The sequence below is a fragment of the Akebia trifoliata genome, chromosome 5 (genome assembly GCF_017979445.1).
Source record: "Akebia trifoliata isolate Shusen 1 chromosome 5, ASM1797944v1, whole genome shotgun sequence".
In the NCBI taxonomy this organism is placed as follows: Eukaryota; Viridiplantae; Streptophyta; class Magnoliopsida; order Ranunculales; family Lardizabalaceae; genus Akebia; species Akebia trifoliata.
In genome coordinates, this window is record NC_141379.1 from 9,017,529 (window position 1) to 9,043,831 (window position 26,303).

The following is a 26,303-nucleotide window of genomic DNA, read 5'->3' on the forward strand; positions in this document are numbered from 1 at the left end:
TGGAGAAAAATAAACATGTATACATCATATACATCAAAAAATGATACAAGTGTTTTGGAGAGTCACTAATTCAAAATATCTACGACATACACATCAATCAAAAGGGGGTACAATCCTCCCAGAAGCTATCCCAGCCTTATAAGACTCTGCCGCATCACCAACACCTGGGGCAACTGAAGAGGTCCCTAGACTGCACCTGAAGTAGATCCAGCCACCGCACCTAAGCCAGATAATTCCGAACTAGCCTTGAGTGTAGGTGGAATGCCCTAGAACCTCAATCGTCCCACCAAATCCATGGAGAAGAAATCTGAGTCTTATTCAATGCCCTGTCCACCTGCTGTCCCAGAAGTACCAGCAACATGTGCAGAAGGCCCATCGAGAGCAGAAGCCTGAAAGGGAAACGCATGATCAAATACCAGGCAAGTACAATATACGATCAAAAGGAAAGTAGTAATACTAAAGTCTTACCCGGGGAAGGGTAGGAGGACGAGCAGAAGTATTCGCACCATCTCTGCGATGGCAAAAGTCCTAAAACATCCATAGAAAAGAAACAAAGATCATAACAACAGGACAAAGATATCAGAATGAGAAAGGGAAAAAGGGGAAATAAGATATACCAACTCTGCCTGCATGGCTAGTATCTGGTACAAAATGTCAAGAATACATCAATATATCACAAAGTACATGGTTTAAAAGGGCAAGGTGACCTAGTCTTCTTCCTAAAATAAAACTTGTGTAGTGAAACCACAGTAGTAGGCCTAGAGGTCACCTCGGGGGTGGGAGCAGCATCAGTCTCAGAAACAGGCTCGCAGGCAGGTGCAGCAGCCGGATCAGTCTCGGGTTCACATCTGTGTTCCTCACAATCAGGCTCCCTCTCGTCATGAACATGCTTAAAGTCAGACTCAGGTGCTGGCTCTGTTGTCTCATAACAGGAGGAACCCGAGACCCAAAAGGGTTTGAGAGCCAGAACTCTGCTGAAGTGAAGTCAACCGACCCCGTCATCGTCCCAGGCAGCATTGGCCATAGGCTGGTAGTAATGATATCCACCAGGGCTGAAGTCATTGACACGAGAAGTGAGTGTGCGAGGAGGCTCAGGAACATGGGGAACAAGCTCATCATGAGGTTTGAGTAAAAGAAGGACCGTTGCCAGAAGCTCCCTACAAAGAAAACAAAAAAATGAGATTCATTTCAATTATTGCTTTAGTATAATTAATTTCCTTTAAATAAAGCTAACGAAACTTTTTTGACCTATTGTGCTGCAGGAGGAGCCTGACAAGACGAACTGGCCCCATCATATGAGCTTCTCATGGCCTATCAGAAAAATAAATGAGTGGTGTAAGAAAGATGAGGCTTTAAAAGGAATCCAAAATGAGAAAGAACCTTACCATCTCTCATTTGAGTCTCTTAATACGAGACAAATGCAAGGCCCTTTCAAGATCTCTTTGCTCGACTTCTTCCCTCAAACGTGCAATTTCAGCAGCCTGAAAAGTAAGGGGCACACCAATAGAAGAATGAAGAACGGAATTACAGAACCAAAGAAAAAAAATAAAAGATGAGTACCTGAGCCTCGTACTGTCGCACGTAGTCACCCCCAAACTCCTGGACACCATCTACAATATCAACAGGAGGGAGAAGACATCCCAGTTCCTGGGGAGAAGCAAACTATCACCCTGAATATCCTCAGAAGTTACCAATTGTGCACCCTCCATAGCTTTTAGCCTCAACTTCCTAGGAGGGTCACGAGGAATACGTGGCTCCCCATAATTCTGAAAAGCAAGGCGCTCACCAAGATAGTACGTGTAGGAGAGCTCACCAATAAAGCAGGGGAATACCAACCTCCTAAAATCCAATCGACAAAGTCAGGATGACCAACAACTGTGTGAGGAAGCTCACGTACTCTGGGATTCACAATCTAACAAAGAAAAAAGAAAAAAACTGAATAAGGTTAAAGGCACAGTGAAAAGTGAAGATAAATAAGAAAGTGAAAGGAGAGTGACCTACATCCCGGTGAAAGCAGCGATCAAGATGCGATCTCGCAGACATACCCTGACTTTTCTGGGTTCCCTTAGGCTTGATAGCTAGCTTCCACCCCATAGGATAATCAAACCCTCCAGTAGGGGTCCGTGGCCGATAGAACTGAAAATACCTATGAGCAAATAGCTGCAGAAAAGGGATAGCAAATGAGGTACAACAAAGAAAAGCAAAAGATAACTTATAGAGAAAGAGAAAACTATTTACCTCAAGAAAGGCCAGAAGAAATGAGCAGAGATCCCTTCCCCTTTTTTCCCTGACGACCCTCTCACAACACGGGTCAACCCCCTGAGAATGGTGCCGAAAAGCATCCCACCCCAGTCGTACTCATCAATACGATCTACATCCTCCATGGCCATAAGGAAAATCGTGTCAACCGCTGTCCTCTCCTCGTTAAAGAAACAAGAACCCAACATCAATAAGAAGAGACGTCTGAACATGACTACAAACTTGGGGTGATTGTATTTAATCTTCTTGAAGAGGCCTCGACAAATGAACCTCCTCTTAAGCCAAGTAGTGTCTAAACGGTCCATCTTCTCCCAACCATGGGGAGGAATAGAGGTAAGACCCAACAAGCGAGCCGTCTCCTCACGAGGCACGCTAGCTAATGGAATAGGACAACCCCCAACTGCAATACCAATCAACCCAACAAAATTGAAGGGGCGTATACCGATCTCAACATCAGGGAGGTGGAAGGTGTGAGTCTGTGGAAATCACCGCTCCCAGAGAGCTATGATCAAAGTACGATCGACCATAAATTGAAGGATCTTGAGGAAAGAACCAAAGCCGGTCAAGTACATCTGAGCCCGTAAGTCTGGAGAAACCTCGTCATACAAGATGCGAAAGGTATGCCAACTCCCTTTAAAGTTAGCTTGAGGGAATGGACTAGGGATACCCTCTTGGACACATACTGAAATGTGATGACGCAAATCTATCAATAGTGGCGTGTCACGAATACGAGCGGCAACCTCTATTGACATGGTGAATCGATATGCCGTGTCATCCTCATTAGCCTCAACCTCATCCTCAATCTCAGAATCTGAATCCAGAATCTCCGAAGTCTCATCCTCATTAGAATCACTTGAATCGGAAGGTGGATAGGTACTACCCTCTCCCACCTTGCCCTTCCCTTTCACAGCCTTACCCAGCTCCTTTAAGAAATTGAAGCGAGTAATCTGAAAAAATACCAAAAAATACATATCAATAACTCGTTCGGACATTTTGTCAAATTCTTGCCAAACAGCATATGCAAAAATTCAAAATATATACATCCTGACATTCCATATCATAACCAAGCCAACCCAAGCATTACGAGCACAAAAATGTGTTAAAATTGATGTTCAAATCCATTGGGGCATTTTATCGAACACGAGGCATGCAAAAATAATGCAATCACCCCCTTTATTAACATACCCCATCCACTCATCGCCCCTTTGGCAAAACACGTAGACTTTCGAGTCTCACACATGGGTCTTGTCTTTGGGCCTTAGCAGTCTGTCATGATGAATCATGAATGTTTAAAACACGTGAGAACGTAGATGTCAAAAAATAAAAAACATGTGTTAACAAATATCATTACATGCGCGAATGGATACAAATGATACATACATTACTGATAAAAGTCAAATGACTATAAATAAATATCTACAAATGTCACAACATGGCCTAATGTGATCTATGGTCATTTGAACCAGGGGCAGGAGCGTAGGGTGGGAAAAAGTCAACTCCAGAAAGATCAGCATCACCCACGCCCGAGAAAAATGAACCGGTGCCAAAAGAGGAAGGTAGACCCCGCAATCTAACTCATCTCTCAGAAGTAGCAACGAAGTACTCTTGATCTAACGTTGCATCCTCATTGGTCGTCCGAGCAAATGTACCAGGCATAGGTGCAGAAGGTCCGACAGAAGCAGAGGCCTGAAAAGTAACAATGATCAAAAACAGGCTATATATACATAAAGCTTCAAATGAAGTATGACTGAAACCGAATATGATACCTGTGGAAGAGTAGGCAAACGAGCAGAAGTACTTGCTCCATCACAATGACGATAATGATCCTAAAAAAACCACAGAAAAAGAAGCAATGATTAGACTGGAAAAGACATAGCCGAGTAAACTAAAGAAGATAACGAGTGTTATACCAGCTCAGCCTGCAGTTGGGACTCCCCCATAGCCATCTTGGTCTGCAGAGCTTGTATGCGCTTGGCCTGGTCCCGAATGGTCTTCGCCTGGGACTCTACCTCCGCCTGGGCAGCCTGCCACCTACTTTCTATCTCCGTATACTTGGCTGCCTGCGCCTTGATCACATCATAGCCCTCACGGAGACGACGAAGATCATCAACCTATCAAGGAAATCAAGGTGTAAGAAAGCATCTAGTAAATGAGACCAGGACAGACAGAAAGAAAAGAGTCAAAAATTACCGTATCCTCGTGCTCTCTGATCAGGATGCCTCCAATCTCGGTGACTCCAGCTCGGACCGGCATACGAGACATTAGGCAGCCAATCGAGGCCTCCCGGAACCATCGGACATAATCACCCTCAGTAACCAGCTCATATGCTAATACGCCACCAACCTGAGCCAGATAAGCGTCCACAGTCATGTCCGTTGTAGGTGGGGCAGGAGGAGCAACCGGGATCCGCAAGGATCGATCATGCTGGAAAAAGAATCGCTCCCCCAGGTAATATACGTAGGAGATACGACCAATGAAGCACGGGTAGATCGTCCGACGTAAATCCCATTGAAAGGCAGCTTGAACCTCCTGATGCTCCTGAACTGAGTGGGGCAAATCCGGGAAAGTAACAGAGAAGATCTGCAAAACAGGATGATCAAAACATGATATACAAGAAGAGGAATAAAACGACAAAGGAAACAAGATACCTCTCGCAGGTGACACCGGTCGAAGTGAGCTCTAGCGCTACGGGAGTTGCTCTTGACTGTCCGATAATCCCGAGTAGCCCAGAAAGCTCCGAGAGGAAATCCCTCATCCGGGTGGCGCATGGTCGGTAGGTAATACGGAAAATGTACATGAACGAAGAGCTGGAATAGAAGAAAAGATAGAATCAGAGAACTGCAAACCAAAATGGGCAAAATCATAAAAAAGGTAGAAGAAAAAGAAGTCACCTCAATGAAGGGCCAAAAGAATCTGGCGGAAACTCCACCTCCGCGAGGGGATGTGATACCCTCGACTACTCGATCTAGGCCACCAATAATGGTGCCATAAATGAGGCTGCCCCAATCAAAATCAACGACTTTCTCAATGTCTCGAAGAAAATGGAGGAATGTTGTAAATACGGTGGAGTCATCCTCCAAGAAGAAACAACTCCCAAGCATGCAAAGGAATGCTATGCGAAAGATAACAGCAAAATCAGCATCTCCTCTCTGGGCCGTGTGTCCACGCTGTCCCAACAGGCCCCACAGATAATTCATACTGATGCGGCCCAACTTGCCTACTGATCCAACAAGGATGTACGAGGTCCCAAGCAAAGCAGCAACCTCTTCCAAGGGTAGAAGATGTGGTTGAAGTGCCATTCCCTCCATCACTAGCCCAGTGATCGCCACAAAGTCAGATGGACGAATGCCGATCTCAGTCTCGGGCATATGGAATGAATGTGTAACTGGGAACCAACGCTCAATCATGGCAATAAATATCGGCCTATCAGCTCGGAAATAAGGAATCCTCAAGAAAACCCCGAAGCCAGCACGGGTGAACTGCCCTCGCAAATCCTCGGTAAAAAGATGATACACGTCTAAGAACCTCTTCCAACTACCACGGAAGTGGCCGGAAGGGAAAGGAGTCGGCTGGTCCATCCTCACAAGCATAGATACATGTCCACTCAGCCTAGTCAACAGTGATGTGTCAGCAACTCGCTCCTTGACATGGGCTGGGATCTCCACTCTAGCCGCTGCTACAACTCTCTCTCTGCCCGTAGCTCTCTCCCTACTCACACCGCTATCAGCCTCAGCCCCGCGACATCTACCTCGTCCACTAGGGACTCTCCCGGCCGCAACTGGCCTCCCTTTAGTCGGACGTCTCAAAACAGTACGACGTCGAGAAGCTGTCACTTCTACTTCCTTAGAAGACGACTCATTAAAAGAAGCCCTATCAGAAGAGTTGTCAAAGGCAACAGGAACTAATGAAGATGACCCCTCCATGTGTGACGTTGAAGCAGCTCCAGTCTCGAGTCGGGTCCTAACTGCAAGCCGAGCATCCACCTCCTCCCCCTCAAAAGCCACAGCAGGCCTCCGAACACGACCCATCTACGCAAACGAAAACGCAAACACTCAATGTCCGACAAAAACAAACGCTAGGACTCGCTATGTTTTAAAAGCCTCGACAAAACAATAACCAACCTGAAACTACCTAACCTATCCTAAACCTATTCAACAAAAACAAAAGTTAGGACTCGCTACACCTTAGACACTTTGACAAAACAAGTCAATCTACACTCAACATTCGACTAAAACAAACACTAAGACTCGCTACGCCTTAGAAGCTCCAACAAAACAAGAAACCACATAACCCATATCAACTCATCTACACAAACACAAACACTCAACGTTCAACAAAAACAAACGCTAGGAGTCGCTATGCTTTAGACACCTCGATAAAACAATAAACCAACCTGAAACCACCTAGCCTATCCCAAACCTATTCAACAAAAATAAAACGCTAGGACTCGCGTTAGATAATCCATCTTCGAGCCCATCTACACCACTCAAACGTTCGACACTCGACTAAAACAAACACTAGGATTCACTATAGATAAACCAACCAAACAAAAAGTTTACCAAAACCTCCAAATGATCCCCCAAAAACACACCAACATAAAACCCTTCCAAGAAAAAAAATTGCCCCACGCAACCCGAAAATTGTCAAAAACAAACAAACCAAATACAATATGTTGTGAAGTCCTAAAGGGAACAATGACTCAAATTGAATTGGACATCATGTATAGGGATACTTCAACAAATGTGGCATAAGGCAATCAAAATTTTAAATTGATCAACAATCAAACGTCCAAATCTATGCCAATCAATCAAAGATTTTAATCCGATCAACAAATATGGCATAAGACAATCAGATTTTTAAATTGATCAACAATCAAACGTCCAAATCTACACCAATCAATCAAAGATTTTAATCCGATCAACAAATATGGCATAAGGCGATCAAAATTTTTAAACAATCAAACACTCAAGTCATACAAAATAATCAAACATTCAAGCCTTACAACAAGTCGATCAACAATAAAGATTAATCAATCTCGAAAGAAATCTACGGAAAATCAATCATGAAAATAAATCGATGCCAAGACAATCAACAATAAAAATAAACCAATATTCGAAATAATTCCATCAAAATTAATCCAAGCAAAATCAACCAATAATCCCGAAATCAAACATTCAATACTAAGCCAATCACCCAACATTTTAATCAAGTAATCCAGATCCAACGCCGAATCAATCAAAAGTTAAATCAATCAAACCATCCAAAAATCACCAATCAATCAAAATTCTAATCAATCAACAATAAAATCCTAAGCCGAATCAACCAATCACAAAAAATCTCAACCTCAAACCCAATCAAAATAAACTCAAACGAACAAAACAATAGCATGGGCTAAACATTCATTCAACGAGGAAAGCTACGAACAAGGCAAAGGAAAAAGGGGAGGAAGGAGAATGACCTACCTCGCAAAAGCAATCCAACAAATGAATACCTCAAACGAGCCTTATCACCAAAGTCCCCAATCCCACCCCCATACGCAATAACCCGACTTGTCGATCGAACCAACCACGAAGCACTTGATTGCAAAACCCAATGCAAGCAAAGGAGGGAGCAAGAAGATGAGAAGGCAATGGAGGGAAGGTCACAATGAGAAGATTAGAAGGCAAGAAAAGAGAGAGAGAGAGAGAGAGAGAGTGAATGAGAGTGAGCACGCGAAGGAGTCCGTTCAAAGTTGGGATAAGTAAACGTATTGGTCCGTTCTTTGTGAATGGACCAATATGAAATTGTGCAGTCCAGTTTCTGTGAACGGACCAATAAAATCAGTCCGTGGATACAACACGAACCCGAAAAAAAAATACTAATAAAAAAATAAAAAATAATAATAATAACAATAAAAAATAATAATAATAATAATAATAATAATAATAATAAAAGATAGAGAAATAGGATATCCCACTTTGGTAAGGGGGGATTTTCTCTTTTCGCATTTTTTTAAGCCTTACATGACATTTTCGAATAGCCTAGACTTCCCAAAGTCAATTTCCAACTTGAAGAGGGTCAAAACCCAATAAACTCAATTGAAAACTGATGTTGGAAAGCCAAAATGCTAAAAAATAATTCTGGTTTATAGGTTTGGCCTAGCCATTCCTTACTGATGGCCAGAACAAAAATTTTGCCTGGTCGTTCCTTACTGATGGCCAAGGCAAAAATTTTGTTCAGGCCATTCCTTACTGATGGCCAGAACAGTTTCTTTTGCCTGGCCATTCGTAACCTTTGGCCATAACAAATTTTTTGTCTGGCCACTCCTTACCTTTGGCCAGGCAATTTGCGAGCCTAGAATGACTTCACCTAGGACCAGAGGTAAATTTTGATGCTCTCTTCTCTCCCTCGTAGCCCGAACAATTGTATAGTCTAATTTGAACTTCGGCCCTGGATCAGAACAAAATCTTGACTTTTTCCAACCTGTTGACTTCTCGTGATGAGTTTAGATCTAAATCCAATGTGTCTTCACAGCCCCACTTGGTACTAGAGTTCAACCATGGATCATTAGTGTCGAGGGTAACCTCACTCTTAGGTTTACACTCGAGTATGTCGAAGTCTTCCAAAATCTCTTAAAAGTATAGGATTAAAACTCATTGTCATTGTCTTTCTTAAATTTCCCTATGCATTTTAGTGGTCAATCCTTGTGTGCGCTTAACCAAATAACCCGAACTCAAAAAATCCTAAAAGATGTTTAGAACCTGTTCATCATCTCAATCATACCAACTTCTAGGATTTATAAAGTTCTTTTCAAATTAGACATGAGGTGCCGGTTCTTTAGACCTAGGTATGTTCATAAGTCTACGAGTGCTTATCTTTTCCAATTCAACTCAAATCCCTAAGTCTAAGTTGTGAATCATCCTAGATTACATTTTAACCCAAAGGAGGAGAAATGTTTTTCACCTCAATTCCTAGGATAGACCTTCATTCTCTTTTCCTAACTCCAAAATTCTTAAAAAACATAAATGCTATCAATCTTCATCTATTTTAGGTTTGTTAGAACCTCTCATGATCGACCCCACTCGTGGGTCACCTCACTAATCCTTGACGGCAAGGGTTGTGCAATGCCATCAATCCTTATCTATTTAGGGTTTGCTAAAACCTCTCATGTTCAACCCCATTCGGGGGTCACTTCATCAGCTTTATCAAGCAAAGGCCATGCAATCCTCTCAAATTTCATAAATTTAATTCTCATACAACCAAGATACCCATTTCCAAGGTTCAATGACAAAGCGACCTTTTACAACGAACCTTCTTTAAAGACCTTTCGGGTTCAAATCTCATATATTCAAGATACCCACTTCTAAGGTTCAAGAGCAAGGTGACCCTATACAATGCACCTTCTTTAAGGTCTTCCGGGTTTTGCCTCATACACTCGAGGCGCCCAACTCAAAGGTCCGGGCATAGCACTCATACAAGAGACCTTTTCTTTTGTGTCTCCTACATTCGAGACATTTTCATAAATCGGATCTCTTTAAGACCTTTGGACCTCTTAAAAGTCAACCTAGTGTGTAGATCGGGTCTCTTAAAGACCTTTGGACCTCTCAAAGGTCAAATTAACTGCATTTATTTTCGTAGATCGGATCTCTCAAAGACCTTTGGACCTCTTGAAGGTCAATTTAGTAGCTTCCCATTCATAATTTGGGGCTCTCAAAGACCTCTAGACCTCTTAAAAGTCACCTTAGATTGTAGTTTGGATCTCTTAAAGATCTCTGGACCTCTTAAAGGTCACCCTAGATGAAGTTTTAATGTTAGAAGGTCTGGGCAGGGACCTGTCTTCATTTTTATAGCTCAAATTCACAATCTCACATTTCCTTTCATAGCTTAGGTCTCTTAAAGACCTTCAGACCTCTTAAAGGTCACCTTAGCATTCATTTCATTCTTTTCCAATTCCCTTATCGCTTAAGGGTCCTTAATAGAACTTCTTAGATTCGTCTAGGATAGTTCCTCTACATTCTTTTAGGTGCCAATAAAAAAAACTAGAGAAACAATAAGGGATTGCAACTAGGATCATTCTTTTCCCAAGGTTTTCAGGTTTTTTTTTCTAAGCTCACCATGAAAAGGCTTGTTATTAATTCAAAACCAAAAACTAATAAAATTTTACAAAGTTGTCATTTTCCTGGAACTAAAATCAAATCTTTTGTCTTTTTCTTAATCAAGGTACCTACACTTAAAAGAGATCTTCTATATTAAGGGTACAAACATTAGGCGTATAAAGAGCAGGAGTTTGAAAAAAGGGGCTACAACACAATTTCGGTATTAACTCAGATCCAAAACTACTACCATGGAGCAGATAGATAAAACTAAGCGACCAACGACAGAAAATCCATTTGCAGCAAACAGTCTGACTGGCAACCGTCCGATTAGTAAGGAAGCATTTAAAAAGCTGAGTGATCAAGTGGCATCAATCAGGAACATGCTATCAGTATTGATTCAGATTCCTGGGATTACTCAAGCTATTTAGAACTATGCAAACAATTCAAGACAGTCTAGTAAACAAACACGCATAGCAGCCAATCTGACAGTAGTACCTCCTCCGATGACACCAATCCATGACCCTGTGTCAACACAGGCTCAGCCAGCACTAATGCCAATGTCAGTTCAAGCCACATATATCCCTCCCCTCATCTTTACTCAATGTCCACCTCTGTAACACGCCGAGATAGCACAAGGAGAGTCAAACTGGGTAAGAATACCTGAGAGGAACTATGCTGAAAACAGACTGTCGAGTCGCATGGATGCGATTATGGAAGAAGTGAACCGACTAAAATGGGGAGACTCCCAAGATAGTTTTGGGTTTGATGATTTGTGTTTCTATCCGGACTTCGTACCACTAATAGACTTCAAGTGTCCAGAGTTTGAGAAATACAATGGCATTGGATGCCTACTCACCCATCTAAAACTGTACTGTGGCACTATGTGTCAATTTAGAAGAAATGACAAACTCCTAGTGCAGATGTTCCAGAGGAGCTTGACTGGGGTAGTACAAAGATGGTTTACTCAATTGGACCATAGTAAAATTCGATGTTGGAAAGACTTGGCCACCATCTTTATGGGTAATTACAGATTCAACATAAATGTGGCATTGGACAAGCAAGGTGTGGCTAAAATGACAAGGAAGCCCAAAGAAACCATTCGAAAGTATGTCAGCGATGGAGAGAGTCCATTTTGCAAGTGAAGCCTCTTATGACAGAAATCAAGATGAACACAACGTTCATCTCAATACTAAGCAGCACTATTATACCCATCTCATAGGGCACATCATGTCCAGTTTTTCCTCATTGGTTCAAATTGTTGATAAGATAAGGGATGGTTTGAGGTCAGGGATGATTATAGATTGGACAGTTTCACAGCAAAGGGCTTCATCCAATAGCACGATACAAAAGAAACCGATAATTGCAACAAAGAAGATTGATGAAGGGCAGGTTAACTATGTGCAACCAACTCAAGCACCAATTCATTTCCCAACTGCAGCACTAAAAGCGCCCGTGACTTTTCAAGCACCACCAAACCGTCCATATCAAGCACAGAAACCCCAAGTAAGGCCATACAACAATCGACAACAGTTTTAGTTTCAAGTCCAATCGCAGCAGTAGCAACAATACTGTCAACCTTACAACAACCAGCAATAAAGAAGAATAGAGTTTACTCGATTATCAATGAAATTATCGGAGCTTTTACCTACCCTCGTCAAGGGAGGTAATGTTATACTGAGACAGCCGTATCCAGAAGTTGAGAACACATTTGAGTACAACCCTACCACCAACTGCAAGTTCCCGATCACCCCACAGACCAATGTTGGCAATTGAGGAATGTTGTTCAGACCTCAATAGACAAGAAACTCATAGTTCTGGATCCTGTACCAACGCAGCAGAGCATCAATCAAAACCCACTTCCAACTCATAATGGTAATGGAAATGGTGTTGGGCCGACAAATACAGTAAACACAATCTCTGAAGAAGAGCCAGATTTCGATCCCTCACAGCTAATCATTCCTTTGGGGTCAAAGGTCAGAGTGTACCTCAAACCCAACATCATCCACTCTCAAAGTCAAAATAACACTCTCATTCGCATCACCACCCAATTTGGAAGTCTTATCCTAAACCCCCTACTATCTTCTCCAAACCCACCACCTCTCATTTTATCCTCAAATCCCATCACTCCATCCAATAACACCCCACTCCCATTACCTTCCAATCCACCACTACTCATCTTTCGCACACCTGCTCCATCCCCGCACATCACACAACCACCACTGCTCATCCTTCGTGTGGAACCAGAACTACCCAAACTCACTTTTAAAACCCCCAAACCCTTCCCTTATGTATCCAACAAAGTTGTGCCCTGGAGTTACGAAACGGGTTTAGTGTTCTTAAAAAGAAAGGGGAAAATCGAGGATAAAAAAAAAAGTTGAGAAACTGGAAGAGGAAGAGGAACCCAAGGATGTAGACCACATTACTAGGGTAGGCAGAATGGTAAAAACAACCAAAAAAAAGGACAACATGGAGAGTAAAAGACAGTGAGAAAAAAATTGAAAAGGAAAAAAGGAAAACAAGTAGTGATAGAGATGGGACAAAGAAACAAATAGATACAAAATGAATAGGCTTAGGGTATAGAACAAGCAGCCGACCAAGAGTTAGTTGTTGATAAAGAATAAGAGAAGCAGACAGAACAGACGATTGAAACAGATGTTAGAGAACAGGAAACAGTCAATGTCGAAGAAATAGACAATAAGGTAGTCGAGACAGTAATGGCAGAGAAAAACGACAAGGAAAAAGGAAAGGCAGTCACCATAGAAGAACAGAGCAAACAGACAGAAAAGAAAAAGAAGGTAACAGACAAGGAAGTAGTAGATTTCATTAAGCTAATTAAGAAAAGTGAATACAGCCTTGTAAAGCAGTTGAACAAAGTATCAGCCTAGGTGTCGATACTAGGGTTGCTACAAAACTCAAAGAAGCACAGAGAGGCGCTATTCAAGGTTCTTAGCGAGTCACACGTGACAGAAGCCACTTTACTTGAGCAATTGGGTAGGATGGTGGGAATGATCACATCACCGAATGTCATCACATTCATGGAAGATGAATTCACTCTAGACGATTGTGGTCACATAGAGCCACTACATATCTCAATGATGTGCAAAAGTATGGTTGTTGCTCGCGTGTTGCTTGATAACGGATCTGCATTGAATGTCTGTCCTTACACTACTTTGAAGAAGCTAGGTGTGGATCGATTTCTCTTAAGATCTAATGTTAGGCAAATCCGAGCTTTTGATAGCTCAAAAAGATAATCGATGGGTGAAATTGATTTACCGGTCACAATTGGACCTTGCAAGTTCTAGATCACTTTCAAAGTGATAAGCATGCCAAGTATCTTCAATTTTCTTCTCAGTAGGCCAAGGATCCATTCAACCAAAGCAGTACCATCATCTCTTTATCAAAGGGTGAAGTTCATCATCAATCAAGAGTTGGTTTCAGTAAAAGCGGAGAGCTTATTGCCAACAGACAGATCTCCGGATGTGCCATACATAGATATTGAAGGGTCAAGTAAACAACTACTATATCACTCCTTCCAATTCGAGCCAATTAGCCACATTCTGGAAGGTACAAAGGTCAATAAGGCAAGTTTATCACCAAATATGATGATGCTAGGAAGGGTGATGAAGCAATCCGAGGTCTGCCTAGGGAAAAGGCTAGGAAAGATAAATCAAGGAAAAGCCAAGACCAATTCGACTAGAAAATCGCCATGGTTCAACCTTGGTTATAAGCCCACCTGGAAGGACAAACAAGTGATGGAAGCAAAGAAAAGAAAGCTGAAGCTAGCAAGAATGGATCATCGAGAACCCATGATCTGGGATCTCGGGAAGGTTCCTCACATTAGGGAAACTTTCCCCGTGCCGACTTATACTATGATCAGTAATGACAGCATGGCGAATGATCAACAAGCGTAGCTACCACAACAAAAGAGCCAGAAGTACTCCCCGAATATGAGCTGTCCTTCGAGGACGACATCAGTAGCCTATTTAAGGACTTCCAGCAAAAAGAACCCGTGAAAACAGATGATGCCAGCAATGACAATTTTTATTACACACCCAGTGTTGACTGGGATTCTATAACAACCCTACCTCTGGGAGAGGTATTACTATCAGATGACCATTACAATTCTGTGATGATTATCACGACTGAGTCGGGGGAGGCTCCCTCCCCCTCAGTAGTCTACCCTGTGAAAGAAACAAATGTTTTTCGCAACTGGGACATCGTCCCGATTACCTTTAAGGCTGGGATGGCCTAAAAAAAAAAAAACGTTGTTAGTTTCTTGTTTTTCCCCCGAGGATCCTAATGGACCTTTGTCCTCGGAGGATATTTGTTTAGAAGGTCCACCTTTATTAATAAAATCTAAAAAAAATTCAAAAAATCAAAAACTTCCAAAGTTGTCCAAGCTAGGAAATACGGGATTAAATGATTGCCACCTCGAACCCAACTTCAATCTAATGAAGATTGAGGAAGAGTTTGATGCATATGAGGTCGACGTGCCAAAATAACTGAAAAAACTTGTAAAACATCATGAGGAAGAGCGTCAAGCAAATGTTGAGGAAACAAACTCAATAAACCTTGGACCCAAAGATGACCCAAAAACAGTCAAAACTAGATCTTTTCTAACCCAAACCCAGAAGACAGAAATGATTGAATTCCTTCGACAATACCAAAATGTGTTCGCATGGTCCTATCAGGATATGTCAGGGCATGACACTGATCTTGTAGTACACCATCTACCCATTCTTCCCAATACAAGGCCGATCAAACATAAACTTAGAATATTGAAACCAGAATAGACTCTTAAAATCAAAGACGAGGTGACAAAATAGATTCAAACAGGATTTTTAACAGTATCAACTTATCCAGAATGGCTTGCAAACGTAGTACCAGTGCCAAAGAAAGATGACAAAGTAAGGATGTGTATAGATTGCCGAGACTTGAACAAAGCTAATCCAAAGGATGATTTCCCACTTTTGCATATCAAAACGCTCGTTGATAACACAGTTGGACATGGCATCTTCTTGTTAATAAACGGTTTCTCTAGTTATAATCAAATCAAGATGGCAAAAGCAGACCAAGAAAAAACCACCTTTATCACGCCTTGGGTACTTTTCATTAAACGGTTATGCCTTTTGGTCTTAAAAATGCTGGGACAACCTATCAGCGAGCCATGTCCGCTCTCTTTCACGATATGATTCATAAGGAAATGGAGGTCTATGTGGATGATATGATTGCTAAGTCCGATTCGGAAGAAAATCACCTTGTCAACCTTCGCAAAATATTCAATCGTCTGAAGTTCAATTTGAGACTTAATCCTTCAAAGTGTGTATTCGAGGCAACTTCAGGGAAGTTATTAGGTTTCATCATAAGTTGAAGAGGTATTGAAGTAGATCCAACTAAAGTACAAGCAATCATTGAAATGCTAGCACCAAAGACAAAATAAAAAATACAAGGTTTCTTGGGAAAGATTCAGTACATCAACAAGTTTATCACACAACTTACGTCAGTCTGCAAACCTGTTTTCAAACTTCTAAGGAAAAATGAATTGACGGAATAGAATAACAATTGTCAGGAAGCGTTCAATCTTAGTTCCCCCTACCCCAGGGAAACCTCTATTAATGTACCTGTCAGTACCTGAGACATCCATGGGATGTGTACTGGGGCAACATGACGAAACGGGTCGCAATGAAATGGCGATGTACTACCTCAGCAAAAAGTTTACAGATTACAAGGCAAAGTATTCTCTGCTTGAGAAGACATGTTGCACCCTAGTTTGGGTATTTCAAAGATTGCGCCATTATTTGTTAAGTTATAAAGTGCAACTTATTGCCAAGATGGATCCGTTGAAATACTTGTTTAAGAAACCTGCACTCATTGGTCGCACCACTAAGTGGCAACTATTACTATCAGAGTTCGATATTGAGTATGTCACGTAGAAGGCAATCAAGGGGCAGGCTATTGCAGACCATCTAGTAAAACACCCTCTTCCAGATTACCAACCATTGAAAACCAATTTTCCAAACGAAGCCATTATCTTTACAAAAAATGAAGACGAACTAGATTGGAAACTGTATTTTGATGGTGCAGTCAATCAAAAGGGTAACAGGATCGAGGCTATTTTGGTAAAGCCCGATGGATTGCATGTGCCCATAGCAGTCGGGCTATATTTCCAGTACACAAACAATCAAGCAGAATATAAAACATGCATAATGGGGCTTAAGGCAACAATAGAGATGGAAGTCGACGAGATCGATGTATTTGGGGACTCCAGTCTAGTTGTCTACCCAACTACCGAGGAATGGCAGACACAAAAACAGAGATTGGTACCGTACCATGAGTATATCGAAAAACTAAGGACTAATTTCTCTCGAATCACTTTCAATTACAAGCCAAAGGCCAAAAACCAATTTGCAGACGCACTTGCAACCTTAGCCTCCATGATCAGAGTCACTGAAGAAACCACCATCGAGCCCTTGGAGATAGAGATTCAAGATGAGCCAGCTTACTATTTATCAATTGAAATGGAGGACGTAGAAACATAAACTCCATGGTTCTTCGACATCAAGGCTTACTTAGAAAATATAACCTACCCTCCAAAAGTTACAGAAGTTGAAAAGAGAACAATTCAACAATTAGCAAGGCAATTCTTCTTAAGCAATAGGACACTCTATAAGCGATAACACCACAAGGTTCTCCTTCGGTGTGTAGTAGAAGTCGAAGCTAAACATCTCATAGAGGTTGTCCACGGAGAGGTCTGCGGTCCTCTCATGAATAGACACTTGCTAGCGAGAAAAATAATGAAAATAGGCTATTACTGGTCCACAATGGAGAGCGATTGTTTTCAAAATGTCAAGAAATGTTATTTATGTTAGATATATGCCTATAAAATCAATGCACCACCAAATGAACTCCATAATATGACGTCACCATGGCCTTTCTTGCTCTGGGGCATGGACGTCATTGGTCTGATCAACCCTAAGGCGTTAAATGGTCACAGATTTATCTTGGTTGCTATCGACTATTTCACTAAGTGGGTAGAAGTCATGTCTTACAGAAACGTTACAAAAGGGCAAGTTATCAAATTCCTGAAGCAGAATATCATTTGCATATATGACCTATTTAGCACCATTGTATCAGATAAGCTCTCAACATGAAGAACAAAGACATGAAGAAGCTCTATGAAGATTTCTAAATAAAGCACCATAGATCAGTGGCTTATAAACCAAAAATGGACGGGGCAGTGGAAGCAGCTAACAAGAATATTAAGTGGATCATTGAAAAGATGGCAGTAACTTGCAAAAATTGGCATGAAATGTTACCATTCGCTCTCCATGCTTACAAAACCTCGATCAGAACCTTTACTGGGACAACACCATTCCCACTCATCTATGGGATGGAGACAGTCCTTCCAATTGAGGTAGAAATTCCTTCTCTCAGAATCCTCATGGAAATAAAGTTGGAAGAGGCTAAATGGGTTAAAGCACAGTATGACCAACTGAACTTTATTAAAGAGAAAAGACTTATTGCAATATGTCATGAACAATTGTATCAGAAACAAATTGCACGAGCTTGCAACAAGAAAGTTAAACCAAGATATTTTCAGTTGGGTGATCTACTTCTAAAGAAAATCCTCTCGATTCAAGAAGATCCAAGAGGCAAGTTCAAACTGAACTACGAAGGTCCTTTCGTAATCAAGAAAGTAATGTCAGGAGGTACGCTAATCCTCGCAAAGATGGACGGTGAAGTATTTCCTAAGCCACTAAACACTGACACTGTTAAGAAATATTACGCCTAAGATCCGATACTTGAAAGAAAGAGAGGCCATTTTTCATTTCTTGTCCTTTTATCAAAATATCCCTTAGTCAAACCCCTTAGGGCCTGATCGTTTATTTGACCACCCCGAACTGGGGCAAGCCAAAGAAAAAGCGAGAGAAAAAGAAAAAAAATCAAAAGAAAATAAAAGAAAAAGAAAGAAAAAAATCCAGTTAACTCCTGACTCACATGAAGATAAATTGTGAACGGCTAAAAATACAAAAAGGGGGAAAAAAAAAAAAAGGTAATAAAAAAATAGAATTTTCAGTCTTGGGCTCACTCGCATCTTGAAGGCCAAGAAACAGTCAAGAGGATAACATCATTGAGAGTTCTAACAAAAATGGTAGTTTAAGAAACAATAAGGGCACCCTGAGTTCTTACCTAACACATTTATTTTCCTTTGAGGTTTTATCATTTCTTTCTTTAACCATAGCCATAGTACATTACAACCCAATAAAAGTCTTCTCTGATCAAGTAATAGGTCGAAAGTATGATCCTAAAATCAACTGGTTGGTGATGACGAAATTCATGTAACATTTAGCAGCAACAAAAAGTAATTCGAAGCAATAAGGACACATTGACCTTGTGTTAGCATCTCGGACCCAATTCACAAAAGTTGCTAGAAGATGCGAGAGGGGAAATCAGATTGGATATCTGGCTTAGCACCCGAAAAAGTGTGTTCAAAGATATAGGGTTTTGGTAACCGAATTAAGGTAAAATCCCCATCTAAGTTCGCTAGTTTAAAACAACGAATGCTAAGAAATTGGATTACCTCATTCCTATAGCTAGGACGTAAAGGAGGAAAGACTACCTTGTGTGAGAAGTATAACCCAAGGATCTTCTCAATTTTCTCAATAGTTGGCGTAAAATTTTGCACTGGCCAAAGGTAACCAACGGCCAAAACAAAATATATATATATATATTGAAAAAAAAAAGCTTTGTTGTTTTCTATGATTTTGTTCCCCAGGGAGTACCCACCCTTCCTTTCATATTTTCGGACCTAACCTATCAAATTTTGCAAAATGAAAACATTCATACGAGCAAGACAAAGTAAAATCGACAAATCCAAGTATGAAAGAATAAAAGATCTTACAAAAACGCACAAATTTACATAGTATGTAGTTTGTTTATTACAAGAAAAAAAATAAAATACACAAAAACAACACTCATTTTAGCCAAGAAATCATTTTGGTACCACGACGAAACATCCTGCCAAAGAATTGTCGGGGCTCAGGCTCTGCCTCAGGTTCCGACTCGGGCTCTACCTCAATGTCTGGCTCAGACTTTACCTCGATCTCGAGTTTTGGCTCGGTCTCCCTATCAACTTCTGGTATAGGCTCTGAATCTGGCTCAACTGGACACTTAGACTCATTAGCAACATAAGTGGTTAGGGGCTCCGAAGGTTCTGCAAACCAACAATCTATAAACCTAGCATGGTTAGTTCTCGCTGCTTCCCAAGTAGCACTGTTTCTAGCTTGATAGTACCCTTGAAGACCAAAATCGCTTGCCCGATGCAGCTCGATAGGTGGCTTCAGGTAGTAAGGTATCCGATAAACGCTAACAGAGTATAAGGAGCATTGCTCCCAGAAGCTCCTTCATGAAACCAAAACAAAATAACTAAATAAATAATAATGAGCATAGTCAATTTATTCAATTCAATAAAAAACTAACTAAAATAACTTGTTTTGTTTTTACTAACACAATTAATTCAGACAGCCTTTGATATGAAGAACTAACACCTTCTTGAGCCCTACCGAGCAGCCTGTAAAGAATAAAGAAAGGCGAAATGATTGAGTTAGAGAGTTCGAAATGAGGGAAGATATTACAAGTGCTTACTAGCTCACGCTGGAATTGCTCTATATAAGAGGCCTGCTAAGCCATCTCAAAGTTTCTCCTCTCTTCTCGTTCAAGGGACCTAACCAATTTAGCATTATGTGTGCAAACAAAGCATGAACAAGAAGTGAGAAAACAATCATAACAGCTAGAGAGGAAATAGTTGGAAAGAACAAGAAAAGATACCCGAGCTTCAAGCTGGCGAACATAAACAACACCAAACTCTTGAATGCCCTCGACAATCGCAACTGGAGGGAGCAGACACCCAATCGATACTTCTGGGAACCACTCATCATAGTTCTCAAGAAGAATCAATTGCTCCCCTGGAATATTCTTAGAATTGGCAAGTAGGCCACCCTCAATGTATCCAAAGTTCAAGATAGGAAGAGGATTATGATAAATGCGGGCCTTACCATGACATTGAAACGAGAGGCGTTCTCCTAAGTAGAACACATAAGAGAGCTCACCGATATAACAAGGGAGAGTCATCCTCTGAAAATCAAGAAAACGGGCCGCAGCAAAATCCGGACGAGCAAAGACGGAATGGGGCAACTCCAACACGCGAGGATTGGTAGTCTAAAATGAATACCAAGGACAAGTGGGTTGAAAATAAAGAAAGAAAAGGACAACATACAAAGAAGCAAAACAATAATTACATCTCTACGGAAGCACCGATCCAAGTGGGCCCGAGCAAACAGATCCCTATTCTTTGAGTCTTTTTAGGTCGGATAGCCAATTTTCAACCCATAGGGTAGTCAACCCCTCTCGCAGGTACTCGAGGACAATAAAATAAAAAATAACGATGCGAGAATAACTGCAAAATAGGAAAGAGGTGATGCACAGAGAAGAAAGTACAAAATCAAAAAAGAAAAATAGTAAAATACCTCGATAAAAGACCAAAAAAAAAAAAAAACAAAAGGATATCCCATCACTAGGTCGTCCCATCACATTAGAAACCACTCGATCCATGCCTCTAATGATGGTCCCAAGTATCAAGCTTCCCCAGTCATATTCATGTATACGATCTATGTTTCGAAGAGCTGAAAGGAAAACGATATCAACAGAAGCCTGATCCTCATAGAAGAAGCAAGCACCCAGCATAATGAGGAATAGTCATATGAACATGACGATAAAGCGGGGGTGACCAGCTTTAATCTGTGAATAAAGGTCGTCCTTCAGAAACATATTCTTCAGCCATGTAAAACTCAACCTCCCACTCTTCAACCAAGCACAAGCAAGAATTGCCCGAAAAACCAAAAGTCTCAACGTTTCCTCCTCGTCAGTCCTTACGAGAGGCACAGGCAATCCTCCCATTCCAATCCCAGTAATACTCACAATCAGAAGGACGGATGCTGAGTTCCACATCAGGGAGATGAAACGTATGGGTCCGAGGAAACCACCTCTCTAAAAAGGCGGTAATCAAAGGTCTATCAGCTAGGAAATGGGGAATCTCGAAAAAGGCACCAAAACCCGCCAATCCCATTTGTGCCCAGAGTGCATCGGAAGAAGATGCATGAATACTGCAGAAAGTATACCAACTACCTCTAAATTGCCCAAGCGGTAGAGGGACCGTGATGCCAGCCCGTATACAAGCAGAAATATGACAGCGAAGTCTAGTTAAAAGAGGGGTATCATGTATTTGTGCATCAATCTCAGGGGAAATGACTACCCTCAACCCCACAGTATCATCAATCTCAACTGCCGCCACCTCAGGCTCTGCTGCGACTGGAGAAGAATCATGTATTGCTTCATACTCCTCTCCACCATCCAACGGTACGTGAGACCTCGCCTCATCAGAACTACTTGAAGATCTATCCTCCAGAGGGGGAGTCGCTTTGTTTTTGCCTTACTGGAAAACTCTCCTCTCAAAGCCTTGAAAATGTTAAATCTGCCCATCTGAGAAGAAAAGAAGACATGTAGAATGTCAAAGGCCAACCAACAAAAACAAAAAACTTAGGCATTTCTTCAAACACGTGGCGCGTCCGACATGAAATAATTGCCTCAAGAATAGAGGTCATTTGAATTTTCTATAGAGGTTTTGTTGCAAATATTGAGAACTCTATCCCCAAACTCCTATAAATAAGACTCCGATTCAAGGCAAAGAAGATGAGCTCAAGGTAATCTAAAATTAGGCCCAAACTCTCCCAATTCTCTCCAAGCCTTCCTAATCTCTCAAAACCTCTCTAAAAATCTATAGAAGCCCAACCCAAGAAGAAAAAGAAAACCAAGGTGGGGTTGAACCCTCCTTTTCACTCTACCTAAACTTCCTTCTCCTACTTATCCCCTTCTTTTCCATTTAAACAAGTTTATGTTTATGCTTTATTTACTCCTAATAATGTATATCTTGGTCTCGATCTAGTGAGTCTTGGAAGAAGAGAATAAGATCTCCTAGAGGCAATCTCCTTCTATAAGCCGTCAATAAGCTCCATAAGAGTATTAGAAGTAGCTTAAATATTTATTTACTTTATTGCAAATTTCAAATTCCTAGATAATTGTTATTTGCTCTTCTTACAACTTTGAAATTCCTAGAATAGAAAATTTTCTATTTTCTTTCCTAATGGCTTAAGAACTAGAGAGTAGTCCCTCCTTGGAGGTAATTTTCTCTTTCTAAGCCCATCACATACATACACTTTACACACCTACTTTTAAAATTACTACAAGTAAGAATGTAGGTCCCTATGGATCTATATTCAACCTTTAGAGCCAACAAAACAGTCCAAAAATGGAACACACACAACCTCACCAGCCCCTGGTACTTGCATCATTTCATTGTTCTAGGCTTTTGGGGGTAAGGACTTCTACCCTTTTCTTTTATTTTTAGCTCGAGCTTATTCTACTTTGTACCATGCATAGTTTATAATGTCTGAGCATGGCATTGCACATTAAGTCATGCCAAATTCATGGCCTATATTAATTTCTCATCTATTTAACCAAGTCATGGTTGCTTGAGAGAGTCTAAATTTGACTTAAAATCACTTAGGATTTACATTTTCTGTCAGTTCCTACTTATGAAGCTTTGATATGTGATGTCATAGGCCTACAAGTGAAATTTAAACCTAAAACCTTCAAAATTTTCACATCTTTTTGGAAATTTGCTTCATACATTGACTGAGAGCAGGTATAACAAATTGACAGGATTTTTTCAATTCAGACTTTAAAAACTAGCTTTACCAAGTGGAATTGGGTATCTAATCCTATTGCATTACACAACCAAGTCCCAGAACCCCAGTTTTGATTTAAAAATATGCCTTACCTAACTCCATTATGGAGTAATTGTTTGCTCCTAGACCATTAAACTCTCTAGCGACTCTAAGACTCGACTATTTTCCTCTCTATTTAAAAGGCCAAATCAACATCTATGCTTGCAATTCCAGTCCTGCATACACACCACCACCTCATTACAAGGGTTTGGGGGACTGAAAAGTCCCTTGTTATGGGGATGAGCATTATTAAAAGCTCAAACCAGTGGACTTGACTTTGTCCTAAACCCTAGGTGGGAGCCTAAAACACCATTTACCTGGCTAGTATGCATCTATATGAACATAACAACAAAAGATGTATTAACAAAGAAATCGTGGCCAGAATAATTGCAAGCTTAAAAAATCAGATTGTTAAAACATGGAAAATAAATCATGATGTCATTGTAAATTTCATGTAAATTCTAATAATTTCATTATTTTCAACAAAAAATAAAAAAAGTGAGGTGACCTAGGTTTAGACTTACCTCCCCACTTTGAACATAGCTCAGGAAATGCTTGTCCGGATTCTCAATGAGTGTTGGTCCCACGCTCGTCCTTGAAGGTCTGACCTCCATCTCAAGGGCTGGAGAGGTCTCTCTGATTGATTTAGGTTGCAAGGAAGACCCTTCATCGGGGGCTCTCTCCATTGATTGCTGCTCATCGGATCTGTCAACTTGCAGGAAATCTGATTCTCTTACGATTTCAGAAACCAAAACAGTTGCACCAGTGCCTTGCATTTTACTAAAGATTCTAGAATCTTGATTGCAACAATCAGTATCAATTTGGCTGTTGGTGTGGTCATTCCTACAAATAGTACAATCATGGCAATACCAATCTCCTCCGGGAATAGTGGTCCCCAAGCCAACACAATAAGTATGAGCTCCTGAGTCACAAAGATCGCATAATAGTAGGAGATTCCCGTTGAGAGAACGATGGCATTTGGTACAACTGACTTGGGCATAAGGATCGGAAGGCTCATTTGTTTCATTTCCATGAGGACGCAAAACCTGAAAATTGAACCAGCCATTATATGTTAATTATGAGGCATCACAATTCAGAAAAGAATCAGTGGATGCATCCTCTACTTTTTTGTCTCTATACTCATATTTTGGAAGAACAAGTAAGCAGCCATCCAACGTAATCAATCTTCAGATCATTCTTAGATGGATGGTTCAAAATGTTCCTTATGGTTTTAGTAAGCTTCTATGATTTAATTTTCTTATAAAAAATCTCCAGTTATAGAATAAATGCCTTTAGGCTATTTTCTTTGGGGGCGGTTCAAGGGACAATAATTGTGAAAAAATCTATGACAACGGTTTTTTGTAAACCACTTTTGATAGGGTTAGAAGTTTCAGAATGGGCTGATTTTTGGTTAGCAAGATCTCTATGGTATAGATATATAGTCAAAATAAAACATGGAAATAACTTTAACTTATTTGATCTCATGAAAGAAATCATTTAAATTATAAAAGTACCCTGAGTACTTGCTATATTAGCATACATATGCATTTACAAAAATGTTCCTATATGTACATATTAGAATTAGAAAATATTTATACCAAAGAAACTATTCAAGCTACAAAAATACTTCAAGTACTTATTACAAAACATCTATATGAATTTACAAAAATGCCTCTATGACGAGGGATATTTTTATAAAAACATTGATGAAAGGTATTTCGAAATTTAAGGAATTTAAGGGGTCTTTTTTTTTAAGATTTTATATTTAGATGGGATAATGTAATCAGGGAGTGATTCTTACATGTATCCTTCTTTGAGGACTCCTTGTCCCCTTTCAATGAAATTTTACTTACATACAAAAACAAAATACGCAAGTAAATGTATATTTGATAAGACGTATTTTTGTGAATTCATATGCATGTTATTGTAGCAAGTATTGAGCACTATTTTTGTAATTTAAAATTTTCTCTAGAGCGGAGTATTTTTGTAATTACACTATGTAACTAAATCTAACTTTGATGAGAGGTATTTTCGTGAATTTATGTATATATTGCAGTAGGGTATTTTTGAAATTTGATTATTTTTTATAAAGGATATTTTAGTAATTTTGATATGCATGGGTTGGAGTTAAATGATTTATGTACTTTTGTGCCACAAATCATTTGCTGAAATTTCTTATGAATTTAGGTGATCCATGAAAATTTTTGCAATGCCAATCATTTGCATTGTGTAACCAAGCACCCATAAAATTAATTTCCGCAAATTATTTTCATTTTCAAATAATTTGCAACATACCAAGCAGGGTCAAAGAATCGAACCTTATCACGAACAGGGATATTAAAGATCCGTTCATGGAGAAGAACTCCAGTCTTGGGTGATCGAAGAATGGTACTAAATCTTTTTTTACACATTGGGCACAGAGATTCAACTTTGGACCATTCCATTATACAGACGAAGCAGAAGTAGTGATCACAGCAATCGATCAATCCACGAATCGCCTTTCCATTTTCGGATAAGCAAATGCCGCAGATATTCGAATTACAATCCATGGATTCGTCTCCTTTGGCATCTTCGATTCTCCTCTTCTTCCCTCTCGAGGTTGAGCTTGGAGATTGAGTTAGGGTTAGGGTTTTGGGGCTTCTGTTAGGGTTAGAAGAGACCTTGGACGCCGAACCCTTCGCCATTATCTCTGAATCAGCGAGGAAGAGAACTGGTCATATAAAGGTTTTTTTTTTTTTTTTTTGGTCGCCGTCAATTCATAAAGGAAAACACCTGTACGCCGTCAGAGGAAAACACCTTTGCGCGGGAATCCATTTTCCCGCCCATTAGAAATGCCATTTAAACCATGGTTTTAAAACTCGGTTTCTCATCTGGTCTCGTCCGAGTTGTCTCATTCGACATTAAGACAATGATTTTTAATCATTTAAAAAAATTAAAAAAATTCATAAATGATTCCTAATAAAAAATAAAGCTAAAAAAAAACATACAATTTAAATTTAAAAAAATCATAATATATCTATCAAAATAAATAAATTAAATACTTACATTGTTATGTATGTTTCATTTTCATTGCACAAGTGCATCAAATTTATTTAGCAAATCCAACATTTAAAGAGCACTAAATTTA

General features: G+C 40.3%; 1 protein-coding gene across 9 annotated transcripts; it reads right to left on the reverse strand.

Annotated features, from left to right (window-relative positions):
- On the reverse strand, positions 1 to 25,922 carry LOC147401411 (uncharacterized). Of its 9 annotated transcripts, XM_086442712.1 has the most exons (16): positions 25,495 to 25,922; positions 23,701 to 24,222; positions 5,151 to 6,287; positions 4,908 to 5,066; positions 4,450 to 4,839; positions 4,170 to 4,370; positions 4,026 to 4,085; positions 2,239 to 3,206; positions 2,002 to 2,160; positions 1,561 to 1,912; positions 1,386 to 1,481; positions 1,249 to 1,311; positions 770 to 1,157; positions 618 to 641; positions 469 to 528; positions 1 to 389 (listed from the first exon to the last, which is right to left on the reverse strand). In XM_086442712.1, the coding sequence occupies exons 1-8, from the start codon at positions 25,858 to 25,860 to the stop codon at positions 2,745 to 2,747; spliced, it is 3,297 nt and encodes a 1,098-aa protein (XP_086298838.1). In that variant the 5' UTR covers positions 25,861 to 25,922; the 3' UTR covers positions 1 to 389; positions 469 to 528; positions 618 to 641; positions 770 to 1,157; positions 1,249 to 1,311; positions 1,386 to 1,481; positions 1,561 to 1,912; positions 2,002 to 2,160; positions 2,239 to 2,744. The 9 variants fall into 9 exon arrangements, with proteins under 9 accessions (XP_086298838.1, XP_086298839.1, XP_086298836.1 ...); XM_086442713.1 differs by lacking the exon at positions 618 to 641; XM_086442710.1 differs by having other exon boundaries at positions 469 to 641.
- Between the last annotated feature and the right edge of the window lie 381 nt (positions 25,923 to 26,303).